Source organism: Hemiscyllium ocellatum, chromosome 8 (genome assembly GCF_020745735.1).
Source record: "Hemiscyllium ocellatum isolate sHemOce1 chromosome 8, sHemOce1.pat.X.cur, whole genome shotgun sequence".
Lineage (NCBI taxonomy): Eukaryota > Metazoa > Chordata > Chondrichthyes > Orectolobiformes > Hemiscylliidae > Hemiscyllium > Hemiscyllium ocellatum.
In genome coordinates this window covers 27,266,472-27,284,442 of record NC_083408.1, presented here as the reverse complement: position 1 = coordinate 27,284,442, position 17,971 = coordinate 27,266,472, and the positions used below count along the sequence as shown (strand labels likewise).

At 44.5% G+C, this 17,971-nt stretch overlaps 1 protein-coding gene across 1 annotated transcript in view; it reads right to left on the bottom strand.

The window, feature by feature from the left end:
- Positions 1 to 17,971, bottom strand: part of LOC132817808 (1-phosphatidylinositol 4,5-bisphosphate phosphodiesterase beta-2-like) — a 132,571-nt gene that overhangs the window by 88,759 nt on the left and 25,841 nt on the right. Inside the window, exons 5-11 of the mRNA XM_060828304.1 lie at positions 17,199 to 17,278; positions 14,376 to 14,429; positions 13,827 to 13,902; positions 11,756 to 11,856; positions 10,037 to 10,203; positions 6,084 to 6,230; positions 3,953 to 4,110 (exon numbers count right to left, since the gene is read on the bottom strand). Of these exons, the coding sequence (XP_060684287.1) occupies positions 3,953 to 4,110; positions 6,084 to 6,230; positions 10,037 to 10,203; positions 11,756 to 11,856; positions 13,827 to 13,902; positions 14,376 to 14,429; positions 17,199 to 17,278 (783 nt within the window). The remainder of the gene's footprint in view (positions 1 to 3,952; positions 4,111 to 6,083; positions 6,231 to 10,036; positions 10,204 to 11,755; positions 11,857 to 13,826; positions 13,903 to 14,375; positions 14,430 to 17,198; positions 17,279 to 17,971) is intronic.

The following is a 17,971-nucleotide window of genomic DNA, read 5'->3' as shown; positions in this document are numbered from 1 at the left end:
ATATTGGGGGATTCAATGGTATAACACTATTGAATGTCAAGTGGTGGTGGATTATCATTAATTGGGGATTCTCATTATCTGGCATTTATGTGGCGCGAATGTTACTTGCCATTTGTCAGCCCAAGCCTGGATTTTGTCCAGGTCTTGTTGTATCTGAATATGGACTGCCTCAGTATCTGAGGAATTGTGAATGGTGTTGAACATTGTGCAATCGTTGGTGAACATTCCCACTTCTGACCTTATGATGGAGGGAAGGTCATTGATAAAGCAGCTGAAGATGGATGGGCCTAGGACACTATCCTGAGGAACTTCTGAAGAGATGTTTGAGTACAGGATTATGTTTGAGTACAGGATTTGAGGTTGTATGGAACATTAGTGAGGCCTGTTTGAGTTACTAGTTATAGGAAGGATATTATTAAACTGGAGAGGGTTCAGAAGAGATTTGCCAGGATGTTGTGGGGTATGGAAGGTTTGAAAGAAAGGCTTGGATAGGCTGGGACATTTTTCACTGGAGCATAGGAAGTTGAGAGGTGACTTTATAGAAGTTTCTATAATAATGAGGGCTTTAATAGAGTTAATGATCATTGTCATTTCTCTAGGATTGGAGATTTTCAGATGAGGGGCACTTTTTTAAGGTGAGAGGAGAGAGATTTCAAAAAGACAAGAGGGGCAATGTGTATGGAATGAACTTCCTGAGGATGTGGGTACAACTATAACATTTAAAAGACATTTGTATAGGTACATGAATAGCGTTTGGAGCGATATGTCCCAAGCACAGGCAGGTGGCACTAGTTTAGTCTGGGAACATGGTCAGCATGGACTGGTCGGACCGAAGGATCTGATTCCGTGCTGTATAACTCTATGTCCTGGAGTGGAAATGACTGATCTCTGATTAACACAACTATCTTCCTCGTTTGTGACCCCAACCAGCGGAGAGTTTGACCCCCGATACCCACTGATTCCAGTTTTACTGGGGCTTCTTGATGCCACACTTGGTCGAATGTAGTCTTAATGTCAAAGGTTGTCACTCTCACCTCACCTCTGGAATGCAGCTCTTTTGGCCATCTTTGAACCAAGGCTGTAATGAGGTCAGAGGCTGAGTGGCTCTGGTGGAATCCAAACTGGGTGTCACTGAGCAGGTTATTGCTGAGTGGTTGCTGCTGGATAGCACTGTTATTACCACTTTACCAATGCCACACAAATCATTGTCAGAGCCCAGAAACTAGTGTTAATCACACATAAATGAATGCATCTGCACCCATGGATACAACTCCAGGGGTTATCTTATGCATCTGCATGAAAGTATCTCTTTACTTATTTGTGATCCAGACCGAAGGAGTAAGTGCCTATGTCAGCCCATACACATCCATGTGTGATCATGCGTGATGATGCACTCAGTTGTTGGAACTATTGTCAAGTAAATACCAATGTTACTATAGTAACTTACATCAGAATAAAACCAGCTTGCAATCCTCGATGCTAGGCTGGGCTATGACGGCATGACTTTGTGAACCATAAACACTGGTTTGTGTCATGTTAACATTAGCTGTTGGGAGCTAAAACAAGTTAATGTAGAACTAACAATACTTTAGTGTCAATACAATTACATAAGGTTTTTTTTAAGTCTATAGTTTAAACGGGTTACACAAACCTACACAATCTGGCTCTAATACACGCAGCATCCAGAGCTAAGGACACTAACAAGAGAGGCCTCTTATTATGGTTCTAAGAATATTGATCTTGTGGTTAAGTGATGAAACTAATTACTGGGTTATTGACTGAGTGCTTTGGAATGTGATCAGGTAGATTGAGTACTCTGGGATGTGGTTGGAAAAGTGTGGCTCTGGGAAAGCATAGCCGGTCAAGCAGCATCCAGGGAGCAGGAGAGTCGACATTTTGGGCATAAGCCCTTTATCAGGAATATGGAGACAAGGGGGCTGAGAGATAAATAGGAGGGTGGGGGGAAGGTAGCTGGAAAGGTAATAGGTAGGTACAGGTGGTGGGGGAGGGTGATAGTGATAGGTTGGAGGGGAAGGTGGATAGGTAGGACTGTTCCACGTTGGAGGGTTGGATCTGGGATGAGGTGGGGGGAGGGGATATTAGGAAACTGGTGAAGTTGACATTGATGCCATGCAGTTGAAGGCTCCCAAGGTGGGAGTTGAGGTGGCTTGGATTTGGTGGTGGAGGAGGCCCAGGACTTGCATGTCCTTGGCAAAGTATGAGGGGGAGTTGAAGTGACCAGCCACAGGGCAGTGGGGTTGTTTGGTGCATGTGTCCCAGAGAGGTTCCCAGAAACATTCTGTGAGTTGGCGTCCTGTCTCCGCAATATAGAGGAGGCCACATGGAGAGCAACGGACTCAAGTGATGGGGTGTTTGGATGTGCAGGAAGATATCTGCTGGATATGAAAAGATCCTTTGCAGTACTTGAACTCGAAGGCCATCTGGGATGTCCTGGAGTGGAATTGCTCCGCTGCTCCTCCTGGAAGCAGATATGGCCGAGGCGGAGGTATTGGAAGTAAGGGATCACATTTTTCCGGGGGGGGGGGGGGGGGGGGGGGGGAGGAGGTAGTGTTCAACCTCCTTGTGAGAGCACGAGGTGTCACCAATATAGTCATCAATGTAGCAAATAAAGAGGTGGGGTATGGTGGGTGTAACTGCAGGAGATGGACTGTTGCATGTATCCAATGAAGAGGCAGGCATGGGGCCCATGCAGGTGTCCATTTGTCTGATGAAAGTGGGAGGATTCGAAGGAGAAGTTGTTTTTGGCATGAGGACCAGTTCCGCCAATTGAATGAGTGGAGGGATGCTGGTTGGGTCAGCGAGAGAGGAAGAAACAGAGGGCTTGGAGGCCTTCGCCATAGCAGATGGACATGTACAGGGACTGGATGCCCATGGTGAAGACAAGGCATTGGGGGCAGGGGAAACAAATCTCATGGAGGAGGTGGAGGTGGTGTCCCAAATGTATGTGAGGGTTCCTGGACCAAGAGGGACAGGACGATGTCGAGATAAGAGGAGATACATTCGGTGGAGCAGGAGCAGGCAGAGATGATAGGTCGACCGGGCAGTTAGGTTTGTGGATTTTGGGTAGGTGGTAGAACTGGGCAGTGTGGGGTTTCCTAATCTCCTTTTCCCCCTCCTCATCCCAGATCCAATCCTCCAACTCGGCACCGCCATCTTGAACTGTCCTACCTGTCCATCTTCCTTCCCAGCTATCTGCTCCACCCTCCCCTCCCACCTATCATTTTCACCCTCCCCTGGACATCTACCTATCACCTTCCTAGCTACCTTTCCCACACCAATCCTCTTATTTATCTCTCAGTCCCCTTACCCCTCCAACATATCTGATGAAGAACTTATGCCTAAAACGTCGACTCTCCTGCTCCTTGGATGCTGCCTGGCCTGCTGTGCTTTTTCAGCGCCACACTTTTTGACTCTGATCTCCAGCATCTGCAGTCCTCACTTTCTCCTACCCTGGGATGTCACCAGGCAGATCAGATAATCTGGAACATGATCAGGTAGATCGAGTAAACTGGGACGTGATCAGCTAGATCAAGTATTCTGGACTGTGAGCACATAGATCAGGTACGCTGGATGTGATCACGTGGATCAGATGCTCTGGAATGTGGTCAGGTACACTGGGATAACACCCAAACATGGCCTTTGCAATGTTAACACTGGGCAATTTAGCATCTTTTTGGACATTACTGAGGAACCCCATAAACCAAATGGAAATGTCTCGATTCTTTCAACAGCAACAAGAGCTGGGACCCAGTTTCACTGCAGAGACCAAGCAGGTCACTCTCAGAGAGGGGACTTCCCAGTGAATCTGTGCAATAATGTTCGTCCATAACAAATGCCATCAATGTACACCGGCCTGAGTCATGAACTCAATAAAACCACCTCCCCAGCTTCAGCCCGACCCTCTCACCAAGTCCAGGGTCCCTAAGGTTACCTTGAAGAGAATTTCTGTGGTCATGGTGTAGCCGTGTGTGATGACTGGTTCTTCATCTGGCGGCCGTCCTTTCCAACAGTCGAGTTCGAGGCAGCGACAGCCAGCCAGCAGGACCTGGCGATACATTTCCGGGGAGGAGATCCCAGAGAACTGGCCAGCTGGCAGGAGAGGAAGAAACAAAGCAGAGAGGATCAACATCAAAGGCAGAAATGCTCAAAGTGGTAAGAGCTCCTTCAAAAGTATGCAGTGATTGTACATATTCATCCATGAGTATACGTTTTTGTCAATGGTACATATACTCATCGATAAGTGCACATTTTCATCAATGGTACACACACTTATCAATGAGTATACGTATTTATCAATGGTACATGTTTTTATCAATGGATGTACATCTTTATCAATGGTACATATACTTATGAATGGGTACGGACACTCATCAATGACAAACATATTCTCATGAATAAATATACATATTCATTAATTAGTGCACATATTCATCATTGACAAAAATTGTGGTACTGGAAAAGCACAGCTGGTCAGGCAGCATCCTAGAAGCAGGAGGGTCAACATTTCGAGCATAAGCTCTTCAGTCCTGATTAAGTGCTTATACTCAAAACGTTGACTCTCTTGTTCCTCGGATGCTGCCTGGCCAGCTGTGCTTTTCCAGCATCAGAGTTTTTGACTCTGATCTCCACCATCAGCAGTGTTCACTTTCTCTCATATTCATCAATGAGAATACATGGAGTCATAGAGCACGTAAACAGACCTTTTAGTTCAACAAATCCAGGCTGACCATGTTCCCAAACTAAACTAGTCCCACCTGCCCGCTCCTGGCCAATATCCCTCAAAACCTTTCCTATTCATGTGCTTATCCAGATGTCTCTTAAACATAATTGTACCTCCATCCACCACTTCCCCAGGAAGTTCAATCCACACACGAACCACCCTTTGTGTAAAAAATTTGCCCCAATGTCTTTTTTAAATCTCACTCCTCTCACCTTAAAATATGTCCCCAGTCTTAAAGTTCCCTATCCTAGGGAAAAGACAACTACCATTAACCCTCTCTATACCCCTTGTTACTTTATAAAATTCTATGAGGTCACCTCTCAAATTCTTATGCTCCAGTGAAAAACGTCCCAGCCTACCCAACCTTTCCTTATAACTCAAACCTTCAATACTTGGCAACATCCTGGTATATCTATTCTGAACCCTCTTCAGCCTAATAATATCCTTCCTATCAATGGTACACAGCTTCACTGATCAGCATATATATACATCAATAATACATACATTCATCAATAGATATGGATCTTTGTCACTGGGTACACACATACGGCAATGAGCACACTTAACCTTGAATATATATCAATATTCTGCAAGTGCACATACTTCATAATGAGTATTCAATATATGTTCATCAATGTTTAATACTATTCATTCACACTTCTGTACAATCTCCAGCAGGTCTCTGCATACATGAAAGAATGTACTCATCAAAATATAAATATATTAAATGAATGTACATATTTACGAATCATATTTATTAGTGAGAATACCTTGTTATCGAAAAGGTTTTGTGTGGCACAGTAATAGTGTCCCTACCTCTGACCCAGGAGACCTGGATTCAAATCCCACCTGCTCCATAGAAGTGTAATAAGATCTCTTATCAGGTTAATTAGAAAATGTATGTATTTATCGAAGTATCTGCATACTCATCAACTAAACAAATGTGAACACAAGATGAAAGGAAATGGCCTGTTGGTAATCTAGTCCTTGGCCTTCAGCACCAATTGCTGCATCACTTTTATTGATTAATGGGTAGCCTTCTCAGAGACCCCTGCAAAATGATTTCTGGCACAAAACAACAAGTATGTGTTTCATATTCATCACTCTCTTCCTCACTCATTCCCTTTGCATCCATAAAACAGCAGCTGTTTGGGAACACAGCACCCTGCAAGTTCCCTTATTATCCACATACTATCCTGATTTGGGAATATATCGCTATTCCTTCACTGTGGCTGTGTCGAAATACTGGAATTCTCTCCCTGACAACACTGAGGGTGAATCTACAGCACTCCCAATCCCTCTTTTTTTCAGGATCTATTTGGGTCCCGCCATGTTTTTTTACCAGTGAGGTATGTGTTGTGAGAGGAGTTGATAAAGTAATGTGACAGAGGCTGCGTCATGTCCTGATACACCGTCAGTCTGTCTGGGTACAACAGACAGTTCTCTGGCCCAGATAAATACCAGACTAGCCCTTCTGGAGACATGTGACCTGTGAAGAAACCAAAAGAGTCTCAGTTAGATCAGAGAGTGAGCTGTTTCAAAGTGGATCTGGTGGGCCCTGGGAGCTACACAGGATTGGATCTTCAAATTCAACAGTAAAATGATATGTTAATAGCCATTGAGCAGGTGCTAACAAAAAGTTCGATAAGTGTGGCGCTGGAAAAGCACAGCAGGTCATTGCAGCATCCGAGGAGCAAGAGAATCAATGTTTCAGGCATTCGTGATGAAGGACTTATGCCCAAAATGTTGACTGTCCTGCTCCTCGGATGCTGCCTGACCTGCTGTGCTTTTCCAGCACCACACTTTTCGACTCTGATCTCCAGCATCTGCAGTTCTCACTTTCTTTCATTTACACAAGATTGTTTGAAGTAACCTCAATTCCATATACCCTACTCTAAGGATTTGTCATTTCCCTCTCATTCTACACTCAACATTTATTAGTTAAGTATTATTTCATGTTATATTAGTAAACTTTTTTGTATTAGTTAAAGCAAACTACTATGGGTGCTGGAAATCTGAAACAGACGCTGAGAATGCTGGAGAAACTCAGCAAGTCTGGCATATCCGTAGAGAAACAAACAGTTAATGTTTTGAGTCCAGTTTGACTCCTCTTCAGAACCTGAAGGACGTTCATTCTGCATTCAGTTCCTTATATCCTCCTCATTGCCCTCAATAACAACAATGTGCAGATATCAAGTGTCTTTTAAGGTAATAGAGCACTCCAAAGTGATTTACTTCCCTGCCTAAAGATATGTCACAGAATCCCTGCAATGTGGCAGTAGGCCATTCAGCCCATCAAGGCCATGCTGACCCTTTAAACAGCATCCTACCTAGACCTCACTGTAACCCTGTCTATTCCATATCCTTTAACTGTGAGAAAACCAGAGCACCCAGAGGAGACCCATGCAGACTTGGGGAGAATGGACAAACTCCACCCAATTGCCCAAGGCTGGAATTGAACCCAAATCCCTAGCAGTGCTCGTGACCAAGCTGCCCCACCTTTTGCAGAATCACGTCAAAGTACCTGTGTGCTTGGCTTGGTCAAGGGTAAGATAAAGGGGGCCTTGGGTCTATCTGAGCTGGAGTGGGTTCAAATCCAAAGTCTAGAAGAATGGTTCCAGGGATGAGGAACTTCAGTAATGAGGATAGACTGAAGAAGTTGGCAGTGTCCTCTTTGGAGAGCAGAAGGCTGAGAAGAAATTGAAAAGAAGGTTTCATAATCACAAGCAGGAGCTGGATAGAGTAGATGGTAGAAGCTGTTCCTACTTGTAAAAAGAATATGAACAAGTGGAGCATTGATTTACAGTGACCTTCAAATAAAACAAGGGTGCTGTGAGAAAAGTATTTTTCACATAGTAAGTAGTTGGGGTCTGGAATGCATTGCCTGGAAGTGTGGTGGAGGCAAGTTCAATTGAGGCATTCATGAGGGGAATTGGATGGTGTTTAAAAATGTGTTGCTGGAAGAAGGGCTTATGCCCGAAACATCGATTCTCCTTCTCCTTTGATGCTGCCTGACCTGCTGCGCTTTTCCAGCAACACATTTTTAGGCTCTGATCCCCAGCATCTGCAGTCCTCACTCTCTCCGCATTGGATGGTGTGCATGGTTGTGGAGTGGGGGGGGGGTTCCTCCGTCACTATCGCCACCTGCTGGTGGAGGTCCCAGAGGCTCGGCTCCCTATCTCAGTGTCTTCCAACACCATCGCCACCTACAATTGGTGGTTCTGTTACACAGGTTTAGTTGGAATACATGAATTAGACTGACGTTTCACCCCAGGTTAGTTGGAATGAAAAGGCGAGAGATTGGTGCTAGGGAATAGAACCAGTACTGACACAATGGGCTGAATGCCCTTCTTCTGCACAAAATAGTAGCGATTCTTGATTCAATCTGAGCAATGGCATCTGCCCAAACCCTCACCCTTTTCAAAGCATTCTCAAACAAAATTCAACGCACAGCCACATGTACCATTGAATCATAAAGTATGAGAAGGGACCTTTCATCCCATCTAGACTGTGCTGCCATGTGTGTGTCCAGCATCCCCCACCTGTCTTACATTTACCTTTAGACCTATTAAGGCTTCTAAGTGGCCAACTAAAAAGGTCATTCTGTTGCCACCATTTTGCAGGGGAGTTAGGCGGTTTTAGCCACATGGACTGGTACTGGTGAGACAGGGGACCCATTTATAAGTGCTCTTGAACCCAGACCCATGTCCCATTTTTTCTTTAGATTACTTACAGTGTGGAAACAGGCCTTCCAGCCCAACAAGTCCACACCGACCCGCAACCCACCCATACCCCTACATTTACCCCTTCACCTAACACTATGGGCAATTTAGCATGGCCAATTCATCGGATCTGCACATCTTTGGACTGTGGGAGGAAACCGGAGCACCCGGAGGAAACCCACGCAAGCACGGGGAGAATGTGCTAACTCCACACAGTCGCCTGAGTCGGGAACTGAACCCGGGTCTCTGGTGCTGTGAGGCAGCAGTGCTAACCACTGTGCCACCGCGCCGCCCACTAACCATTTTAGCCCCCTCACTGCGAATGACCTTCCCCCTTCTCCATCTTACTCCACCTACGGACTGACATGGGTCTCTCTGGGTGGCAAGGCAGCCTGCAATCCTGGCAGTGGCCACTGCTTCCAACTAGCACTGCTGGGACTCTATCTGATTGGCCAGCAGCCTCTGGGAGGTGAGATGTCTGTGAGTAAGAGAAACATAGTCTGTCCCCAGGATGATTACCTGAGGGTACTGCATTTGTGATTTACCTGGGGCCGGGGTGGGGGGTGGGGTTTGCGCGTGGAAGATCGCAGCACCCCATGAAGTCCAAACCTGTTAGGTCTGAGGGTCCAAGGAGCCTCATTGAGTAGCAGTAAAAGGATGACAGAAATAGGGAGGCAAGTTCTGAGGGACAAAGCAGGAAATATGATTACCAGCGGTGGAATGATTAAAGCCTGGAATTGTAAAGAGGTCAACCGTCACAGTGAGTTACAACTCAGAGAAGAGGTTGCAGAGAAACGAAAGTGCAAACCCATGGAACCCTTTGAAAACAAGGAGGAGAGTTTTAGAATCAAGTTGTTGCTTAACAGTGAGAATACCTGAAACAGAGTGACCTTTTACCCCAGGTTGTTGGGAATGTGACCTCATGTGACATGAGATTTGAACACACAGAAGCCCCAAAGATCATGAGGTGGAATTCCTTGTTCCACTGGCATCAGGTTATTACAAATGAGAAGGGAAATCAAGGATAAACAATAAACTATTTACTGTACATACTTGGAGCGGAACTCATGGGCTACTGCTAGTAACTAATCTACTCCCCCACCTTCCCATCTGCTCTCCTTCAACAAAAGACATGAAGAGTCTACTTTACGACCCCAGCTATCCTCCCTCACTGCCACCACCTGCCGGTGCTCAGTTCCCTCTCTCAGTGCCCTCCAATACCATCACTGCCTCCTGCTGGAAAGTCTTGCTACACCAGTTCAGTGGGAATACATGAATCAAATTGACCTTTCACCCAAGGTTAATGGGAATACAGGAATAGGACTGACCTTTCACCCCATGTTAATGGAAATACTTGAATAGGACTGACCATTCACCCCAAGATAGTGGGAATACTTGAGTAAGACTAACCTTTCACCCCAGGTTAATGAGAATACATGACTAGGATTAACCTTACACACAAGGTTAGTGGGAATGCATAATAGGATCGACCTTTCACCCCAGGTTAGTGGGAATACATGAATCAGACTGACCTTTCACTTCAGGTTAGTGGGAATTCATGAATAAGACTGACCTTTATGAATGTTATGTTTTGCAGGTTCATATTTCTCAATCAGTTTCTGCACTTGTTCAGGTTGTGCTAGTTTAAAAAGAAAGTCAGGGAGTCGGGAATCCCTCTGGATTGTGTTTATAAAGGTGGACAGCTGTTGTCGAGTCAAGTATGGCTTTACCATCACATCCCTGAGAAAGAGAGAAGATTGACCTGTGAATTCAACCACCTATCTCACTAGCTCGGGAGTTCACAGAGTATACAAGCTGCATCATACTTCATGTACACATTATCCAACCAGCTTAATCCCACCCTCATTACCTGTGTAAAGGTGTACTGATGCTACTGGATTAGTAATCCAGAGGCCCAGGTTCGTGTTCCAGGGACATAGTTTCAAATCCCACTACTGCCATTGTTGTTTCAATTCAGAATTCATTCATTTCAATTAAAATTGAAAGCCAAGGTTTATGTGACCCTTATCAAATTGAGACCAAAACCCATCTGGTTCACTCATGTCCTTCAGAGAAGGAAATCTGCCATCCATCTGCCTGGTGTGGCCTACATGTGACTCCAGACCATTGGTAGTCTGGTTCACTATTAATTTCCTGAGTCAGCCACTCAACCCTAGAGCAGTTAGGAATGGGCAATGAATGCTGGCCTAGCCAGTGATATCCACATCCAGTGAAAGAATAGAGGAAACAAAATGTAAACAGTAACCCATCATGGGGTCGACTAACTCTCCCCAAAAAATAAGTATAATCATCCCTCCATTCAGCCCTTCCTCTGTCTGTAAATCCTTCCAGATTCATGTAAAGATTTGATAAAATATTGAGCGGTAGATAGGCAGAGAGCTCTCCACTAGGTCATGGAAACTGCCCTTAGAGGGGGTTCTCTGTGCTGCCATATTTTCGCTCCCTGAGGTTCACTGCTAACAGCCACACCCAATCAGGTCACAGAGATCCAGGCAAACCCTGGGACAAAGTGATAGTAGAATGTACAGTTCAGGAATGGATCTCAATTCACACTGAACAGAAGCATTTTTCACTATTGTAGAAACCAGGAACTCATTATTGACTTTTGGTGGGATGTTATTCATGCCCCCCTCCCCCACCCTTACACAGCACAGAGGTGGAAAGAGTGGAGAGTGTCAAGCTCTTGGGAGTGGTCATCCACAACAAGCTTTCTTGGATTCTTTATGTGGTCACACTGGTTACAAAGGCCCAACGACATCTCTTCTTCCTCAGGCAGCTGAGGAAATTTGGCATGACGGTGAATACCCTTACCAGCTTTTTTAGGTGTGCCATCGAGAGCATTCTGTCTGGATGTATCTCTACCTGGTATGGCAATTGTACCATTCAAGATCAGAGACAGTCACAGAGAGTGGTGAACTCAATCCGGACAATCACAAAGACCAACCTCCCATCTATAGAATCCATCTACCAGGCCCGCTGTCAAGTAAAGGCCACCAGCATTCTCAAAGCTTCACCCCACCTTGGCAACATTTTTCTACAACCTCTACCACCAGCCAGTTTTGCAACGGTTTCTACCCTACTTTTGTTAGAATACTGAATGGACTCACAAACTCTGAACATTCGCCTGTACACTGGTTACCTATTATTTACTTATCTATGCTAGTTAACTCTGTGATCTGCCTGTATTGCTCGCAAGACAAAGCTTTTCATTGTGCCTCGGTGCGCGTGACAATAAATTCGATTCAGGTCAAAATTTGAGGAAGAGCCTTACATCAGTTCGAAGATCTGATTGACTTCTGGCCGGAGACACAAATGCGACAGAAACACTTTGAAGATCGATTCAGTGAAATCTTCTGGATTGATCGAGTCGGTCTGAATATAAACAGTAAGAGAAACATTACTAAGGAGGGTCTTGTTAATGGGTGTGGCAGCTATTGACTGAGCGATTGTAGTCTCTGGATGCATTGTAATCCTGGGGTTGGGTGGAGTGTGCAGCTGTAATCTGCAGGGGAGCTGTTATGCCTGTGGAGACTGTAATAGGAACATAGCTGTTAGCCACAAGAAGAGGTCACCAGGTCTTTGTTCTTGCTCCACCTTTCAATAAGATGATGGACAAACTCTGGGGTGTGACCATCACTATAGGGGGAGACTGTAATCTTTGGAATGATTGTAACTTCTTAGGAGTGACAGGACTGTACACTTTTTGGGGCTGTAATAGAAATGTAGAGAAACAAAAATGAGTGGGAATAGGCCATTCACCTCTTCAAGTCTGCTCTTCCATTGAACACTGTTACGACACAGAGGTGAACCTTCCCTATTAATTAAACCAAACACCCAGAAAAGCTCACCTTGCCTCGTAATCTGTTCAAATATGAGTGACAGAGAACTCCCAAATTCCACTATTTAAAGAAAATAATCAATTTATTTTTAACTCTAGAAGTGAACATTAAACAACTATTCACAATTCTAATTCCCCCTTTCTTTTAACTGCTTAATATCAGTCTTCAACTTTATACCAATATGCTGTTCCAATAAAACACTTATTAAAATTACATTAACTTTATTTCAAAACCACACAGCCACTGTCGTCTTCTGTGTCTTTCTTCTTCCAGCTAAAGACCTCCCTGAGTCACTTCTTTGATTTTACTGTGGGTATGTTTCATATGAAAAGGTACCTTTGATTGAGAGTGTTCCCTAATTTCTGGAGAGCAAAGTATTGGTTCTCCCTAAATTTCTGTCTGCTTTGCAATTGCTCTCTGACCACTTTTCAAAATGTCCGCATTTTATACCCCTAACATTGGATCATCTCATTGGTTCGATGTTGGCAAAGCAATAAATTCAAACTCAATTGGGTTTCGGTATCCTGGGGCATAATTTAAACTGGTTGGTTAAATTCCAATTATTGTCAAAACAGCAAACAGCAAAATAGCAACCAAAACTCCGGTTTCTATTTCACAGCCAAATGATACATAGTTTCAATTTTCCAGTACACTCTGGGACTGCCATCTGGTCATATATACAGGTGGTTGTAAGCTCTCAATTCAGAACAGCATCTCTCTTAAAGGTACAGTACACATCTTCAACTTCATAACAATACAATCATGGCAGATGAGAGAAGGTTTACTAGACTAGAATGATCAGGTTGACTTGTGAGAAAAGGCTAGACAGATTGGGCCTATATCGTCTGGAGTTTAGAAGAGTCAGAGGTGACTTACTTGAAACATCTAAGATCGTGAGGGGACTTGACTGAATGGCTGTGTAAAGGATTCTGGGATAATCTAGAACTAGGGGTCAGAGTTTAAAAATAAAGGGGCACCTGTTTAAAACAGAGATGAGGAAATATACTTTTTCTCTGAGGTTTAAGGGACTTTGGAATTTCCTTCCTCAAAAAGTAGTGCATGCAGAATCTTTAAATATTTTGAAGGGCGAGGGAGATAGTATTGATCTGATTTGTTTTGATTTATCATTATTACATATACTGAGATACAGTGAGAAGTACTGTTTTGCATGCTATCCCGCTGATGTAAGTAAGTACATCAGGGTAATAGACAGAATGCAGAATATAGGTTACAGCTATAGCGAAGATGCAAAGAAAGATCAACTCCGTTCATAAGTCTGATAATAGTGGGGAAGAAGTTGTTCTTGAATCTGTTGATACATGTTTTCAAACTTTTGTGAAACAAACTTTTTCTAAGGGAGTGAAAGATTATCAGGGATTGGTCAGAAGGTAGAGTTCAGTTTATAATCAAAGCAGCCACATCTTATTGAACGGCAGATTCTCCCACTCTTGACCATATATTTACAGTAGTTTACAGCAATGATATGGTTCAGTTGACACTCACCTTGAGCCTGGGGAGTTGACTCGCAACCAGTGCTGCTTCTACCCTCTTCCTATCAGCTGGAAACATCTGGTAAATACTGCAGACATGAGAGAAGAGAACACCCTGAACTCCACAAAGGAAAAACCAAAAGAACTGAAGGTGCTGTAAGTCAGCAGAAATCGCAAAAGCAGAAATCTCTGGAAAAGCTCAGCAGGTCTGGCAGCATCTATGGAGACACATCAGAGATAATCTTTCGGGTTGAGTGATCCTCCCTCAGAACTCTAGTTCTAGTTCTGAGGAAGGGTGACTCCAGTTCTGAGGAAGGGTCACCCTCAACCCAAAATGTCAACTTTATTTTTCTCCACTGAATTGAGTTTCTGTTTTGGTTGTGACCCTTAACTCCACAGTGACTTAAATGACAGCAATACTTTATCATCAATGAATTATTTAAATATCAGAATCAGTAGTTATATTCAATGATTTGTCCACAGAGATTATTGTTATATCTGAGATTTTTTAAATTTCAGACTTCCAAAGTTGAGATTATTTCTTTGAAAATTCTCTACATACTTTCTGACTGGAATTCTTCTCTCTTCATTCACAAATAATTTTATCTTTGTATACCTGCAATAGATAAAACAACAGAACCAGTCAACATTTCTCACAGATTCCTGAGCTCTCAGCGTGGACTGACCTACATCCATCAACTGCCAGTTCCTCACTGGATCAGTGCCGGGACTGTGGCCTGGGGGTAGTTGTGAGAACGGGTCACAGAGTGGAGGGTAAACCCATGAGAGAATCGGTGAGTGGCTGGGTTAGAGATCACTGGGTGAGGTTGGGGAAGCTGGGGAGGTGTAGGATATGTTCAATGAGGAAATTGGATCAAGATGGCTCAATGGTTTGCATTGTTGCCTCACAGCACCAGAGACCCAGGTTCAATTCCAGCCTCGAGCGACTGTGTGGAGTTTGCACTTTCTCCCTGTGTCTGCATGGATTTCCTCCGGGTGCACTGGTTTCCTCCCGCAGATCAAATATGGGGCAGGTTAGGTGAATTGACTGCAAAATTGCCCATATTGTTCAGGGATTTGTAGGTTAGGTGCATTAGTCATGGGAAGTGTAGGGTAGGGGAGTGGGTCTGGGCGGGATACTCCTTAGAGAATTGGTGAGTGTGCCTGTTTGGCCTAATGGCCTGTTTCCATGCTGTAGGGATTCTATGGTATCAGGCACTGATTCTTAGAGAAAAGGAGATTGTTGAAGAAAGGAGGCAGCGAATGATGGAGGGGGCGGGGCACAGTTGGTATGTCTTTGGGTGTCTTTGGGTCAGCATGTTTGTATGTATACCTGTATGTTGATGTGTGCATGGCTGTGCGTATACGTGGCAGTGTGTCTGTTTGTGTGTCGGTATTTGTAAGTAGGGTGTGTGTCACCATGGTAGGGGAGTTCAAGACTAGAAAGCATAATTTTAAGGTGAAAGGAGAAAGATTTAAAAGGGACCTGAAGCGCTACTTTTTCACGCAGAGGGTGGTTTGTACATGGAATGAACACCAGAGGAAGTGGTAGATACAGATACAGTTACAACATTTAAAAGATATTAAGACAGGTATATGAATTGGAAAGGTTTAGAGTGGTATGGGCTAAACACAGGCAAATGAGGTTAGATCAGTTTAGGAAACCTGGTCAGCATGGATGAGTTGGCCTGAAAAGTCTGCTTCCATGCTGTACATCTCCATGATTCTATGGCTTCGTGTGTGTGTGTGTGAAGCAAGAAAGTAAAAACCTACAGGATCACGGTGGAAGAGTGGGAAAGTCAAGATACTTATACTTGTTCAAAGTCACAGTTGTGATGTATGATTCAATGGCGTAGTAAAGAGTTTACAACTGAAACATATTTTCTTCTGCATTTGGCTTCCTGATCTGGATTAGAAGCCTCCCAGTGGTGTCAGGGGGCTGTATCAGGGACCCAGCGCCTGGAAGAAGAACCCAGTATCAGGGAACCTGACAGCTCCTTGGGCCTGTGACGGAGTAAGTTCATGAAGCAAGCCTATAATTTCTGAGGGACGGGGCATGAACAGTGTATCTGAATCCACAGTGTCACGGTATACATAATACTGTCTTTATGTGGGCAGGAGGCAGATGGAGTTTAATTTAGATAGATGTGAGGTGCTGCATTTTGGAAAGGCAAATCAGGGCAGAGATCTGTGAAACTTTGCAGAGGGACATAGATAGTTTAAACGAGTGGGCAAAGGTCTGGCAGATGTAGTAAAATATATATAAATGTGGAGTCATCTATTTTGGTAGGAATAACAGTAAAAAGGACTATTATTTTAATGGTAAAAAATTGCAGCATTCTGCTGTGCCGAGGGACCTAGGTGTCCTTGTGCATGAACTACAGAAGGTTGGTCTGCGGGTACAACAAGGAAGGCAAATGGAATTTTGTCCTTCATTGCTAAAGGGATTGAGTTTAAAAGCAGGGAGGTTAGGTTGCAGGGGATGCAGACGAGGTTCACTAAGTTTATTCTTGAGTTGAGCCGTATGGCTTGTGAGGAGAGACTGAGTAGACTAAGATTATATTCATTGGAATTTAGGAGAATGAGGGGGCTCTTTATATAAAATTATGAAGGGAATAAATAAGATAGAAGCAGAGAGAATGTTTCCACTGGCGGGTGAAACTAGGACAAGAGGGTATAGCCTCAAAATTAGGGGGAGCAGATTTAGGATCAAATTGAGAAGGAACTTCTTCACCCAGAGAGTTGTGGAATTCCATGCTCAGTGAGGTAGTTGAGGCTTCCTCATTGAATGTTTTTAAAGCTAAGATAGATAATTTTTTGAACAGTAAAGGAATTAAGGGTTATGGTGAGAGGGAGGATAAGTGGAGCTGAGTCCATGAAAAGATCAGCCATAATCTTACTGAATGGCGGAGTGGGCACGAAGGGCCAGATGGCCTACTCCTGCTCCTAGTTCTTATGTTCTTTTGATCACACATTAGCACACACACTGTCACCTACACACATTCTCTCACACATTAACACACACGCTGTCACCTACACACATTCTCTCACACACATTAACACACTCTCCCTCAGACCCACACCAATGCACACTCTCCCTCAGACCCACACTAACACACACTCTCCCTCAGACCCACACCAACACCCACACACTCTCACACTCACACCAACACACACTCTCACTCAGACGCCCACCAACCCACATCTCTCTCTCACACTTGCACCAACACACACTGTCCCTTAGTCCCGATCTCACACAGTCACCCGAACACACTCTGTCAGACCCACACTCAGTGCCTGTGAAGGTGTTGTATTTTAAAGAGTCCCTACCATGTGGTTGAAGGTGTTTTGGCAGAATCTGCACAGACCTTTGACGAAGACTTACATTTTCTGGATGGAGACCAATCGAGGGGGATTGTGTGACAGCACGTGAGTCGCAAGATTGAGTATTTCATCAGCCCAGCCCTATGGAGAACAGGCAAAGTTACAAGTGAGTGACCAGAGAGTGTGAGCCTATATCTGTATCAGCACGACACACACACACACCATCAGGACAGACTGGGGAGCGGTGCAATGTCAGAGCTCCGGGAAAGACAGAGCCAGTGACTGCTTTATTTGCAGATTATTTTTCCAAGCACTGACACTGTCTTCCTGCAGGAAGCACACATTCAGTCAGAAACCACGTCCCTCCAACTTCCGGTACATACTCCCTTTCCCCACTCACATCGCGAGAACAAAGAAAGGAGACAGGGGCCCGCCAGGTTCCTTCAGTCTTTAATCCCACTGTACCCTAATTACCTGATCCAATCTTCCGTCAAACAGCACAGATCACCCAGCAATACTGAGAGAGCCCTGAACTGCTGGAGGGTCAGTACTGAGGGAGTGCTCTAATGTCAAAGAGTCATTACTGAGGGAGCATTGTACTGTCAGAGGATCAATACTGAGGGAGTGCTGCACTGTCAGAAAGTCAGTACAGAGGGAGTGCTGCACTGTCAGAGGGTCAGTGCTGAGGGAATGCTGTACTGTCGATGGATCAGTTCTGAGGGAGTGCTGCGCTGTCGGAGGGTCAGTACTGAGGGAGTGCTGCACTGTCGGAAGGTGCTGAGCTGTGCTGATATTGGACAGTGATATTTTTGTTGTGATTTCACAGACAGCTGC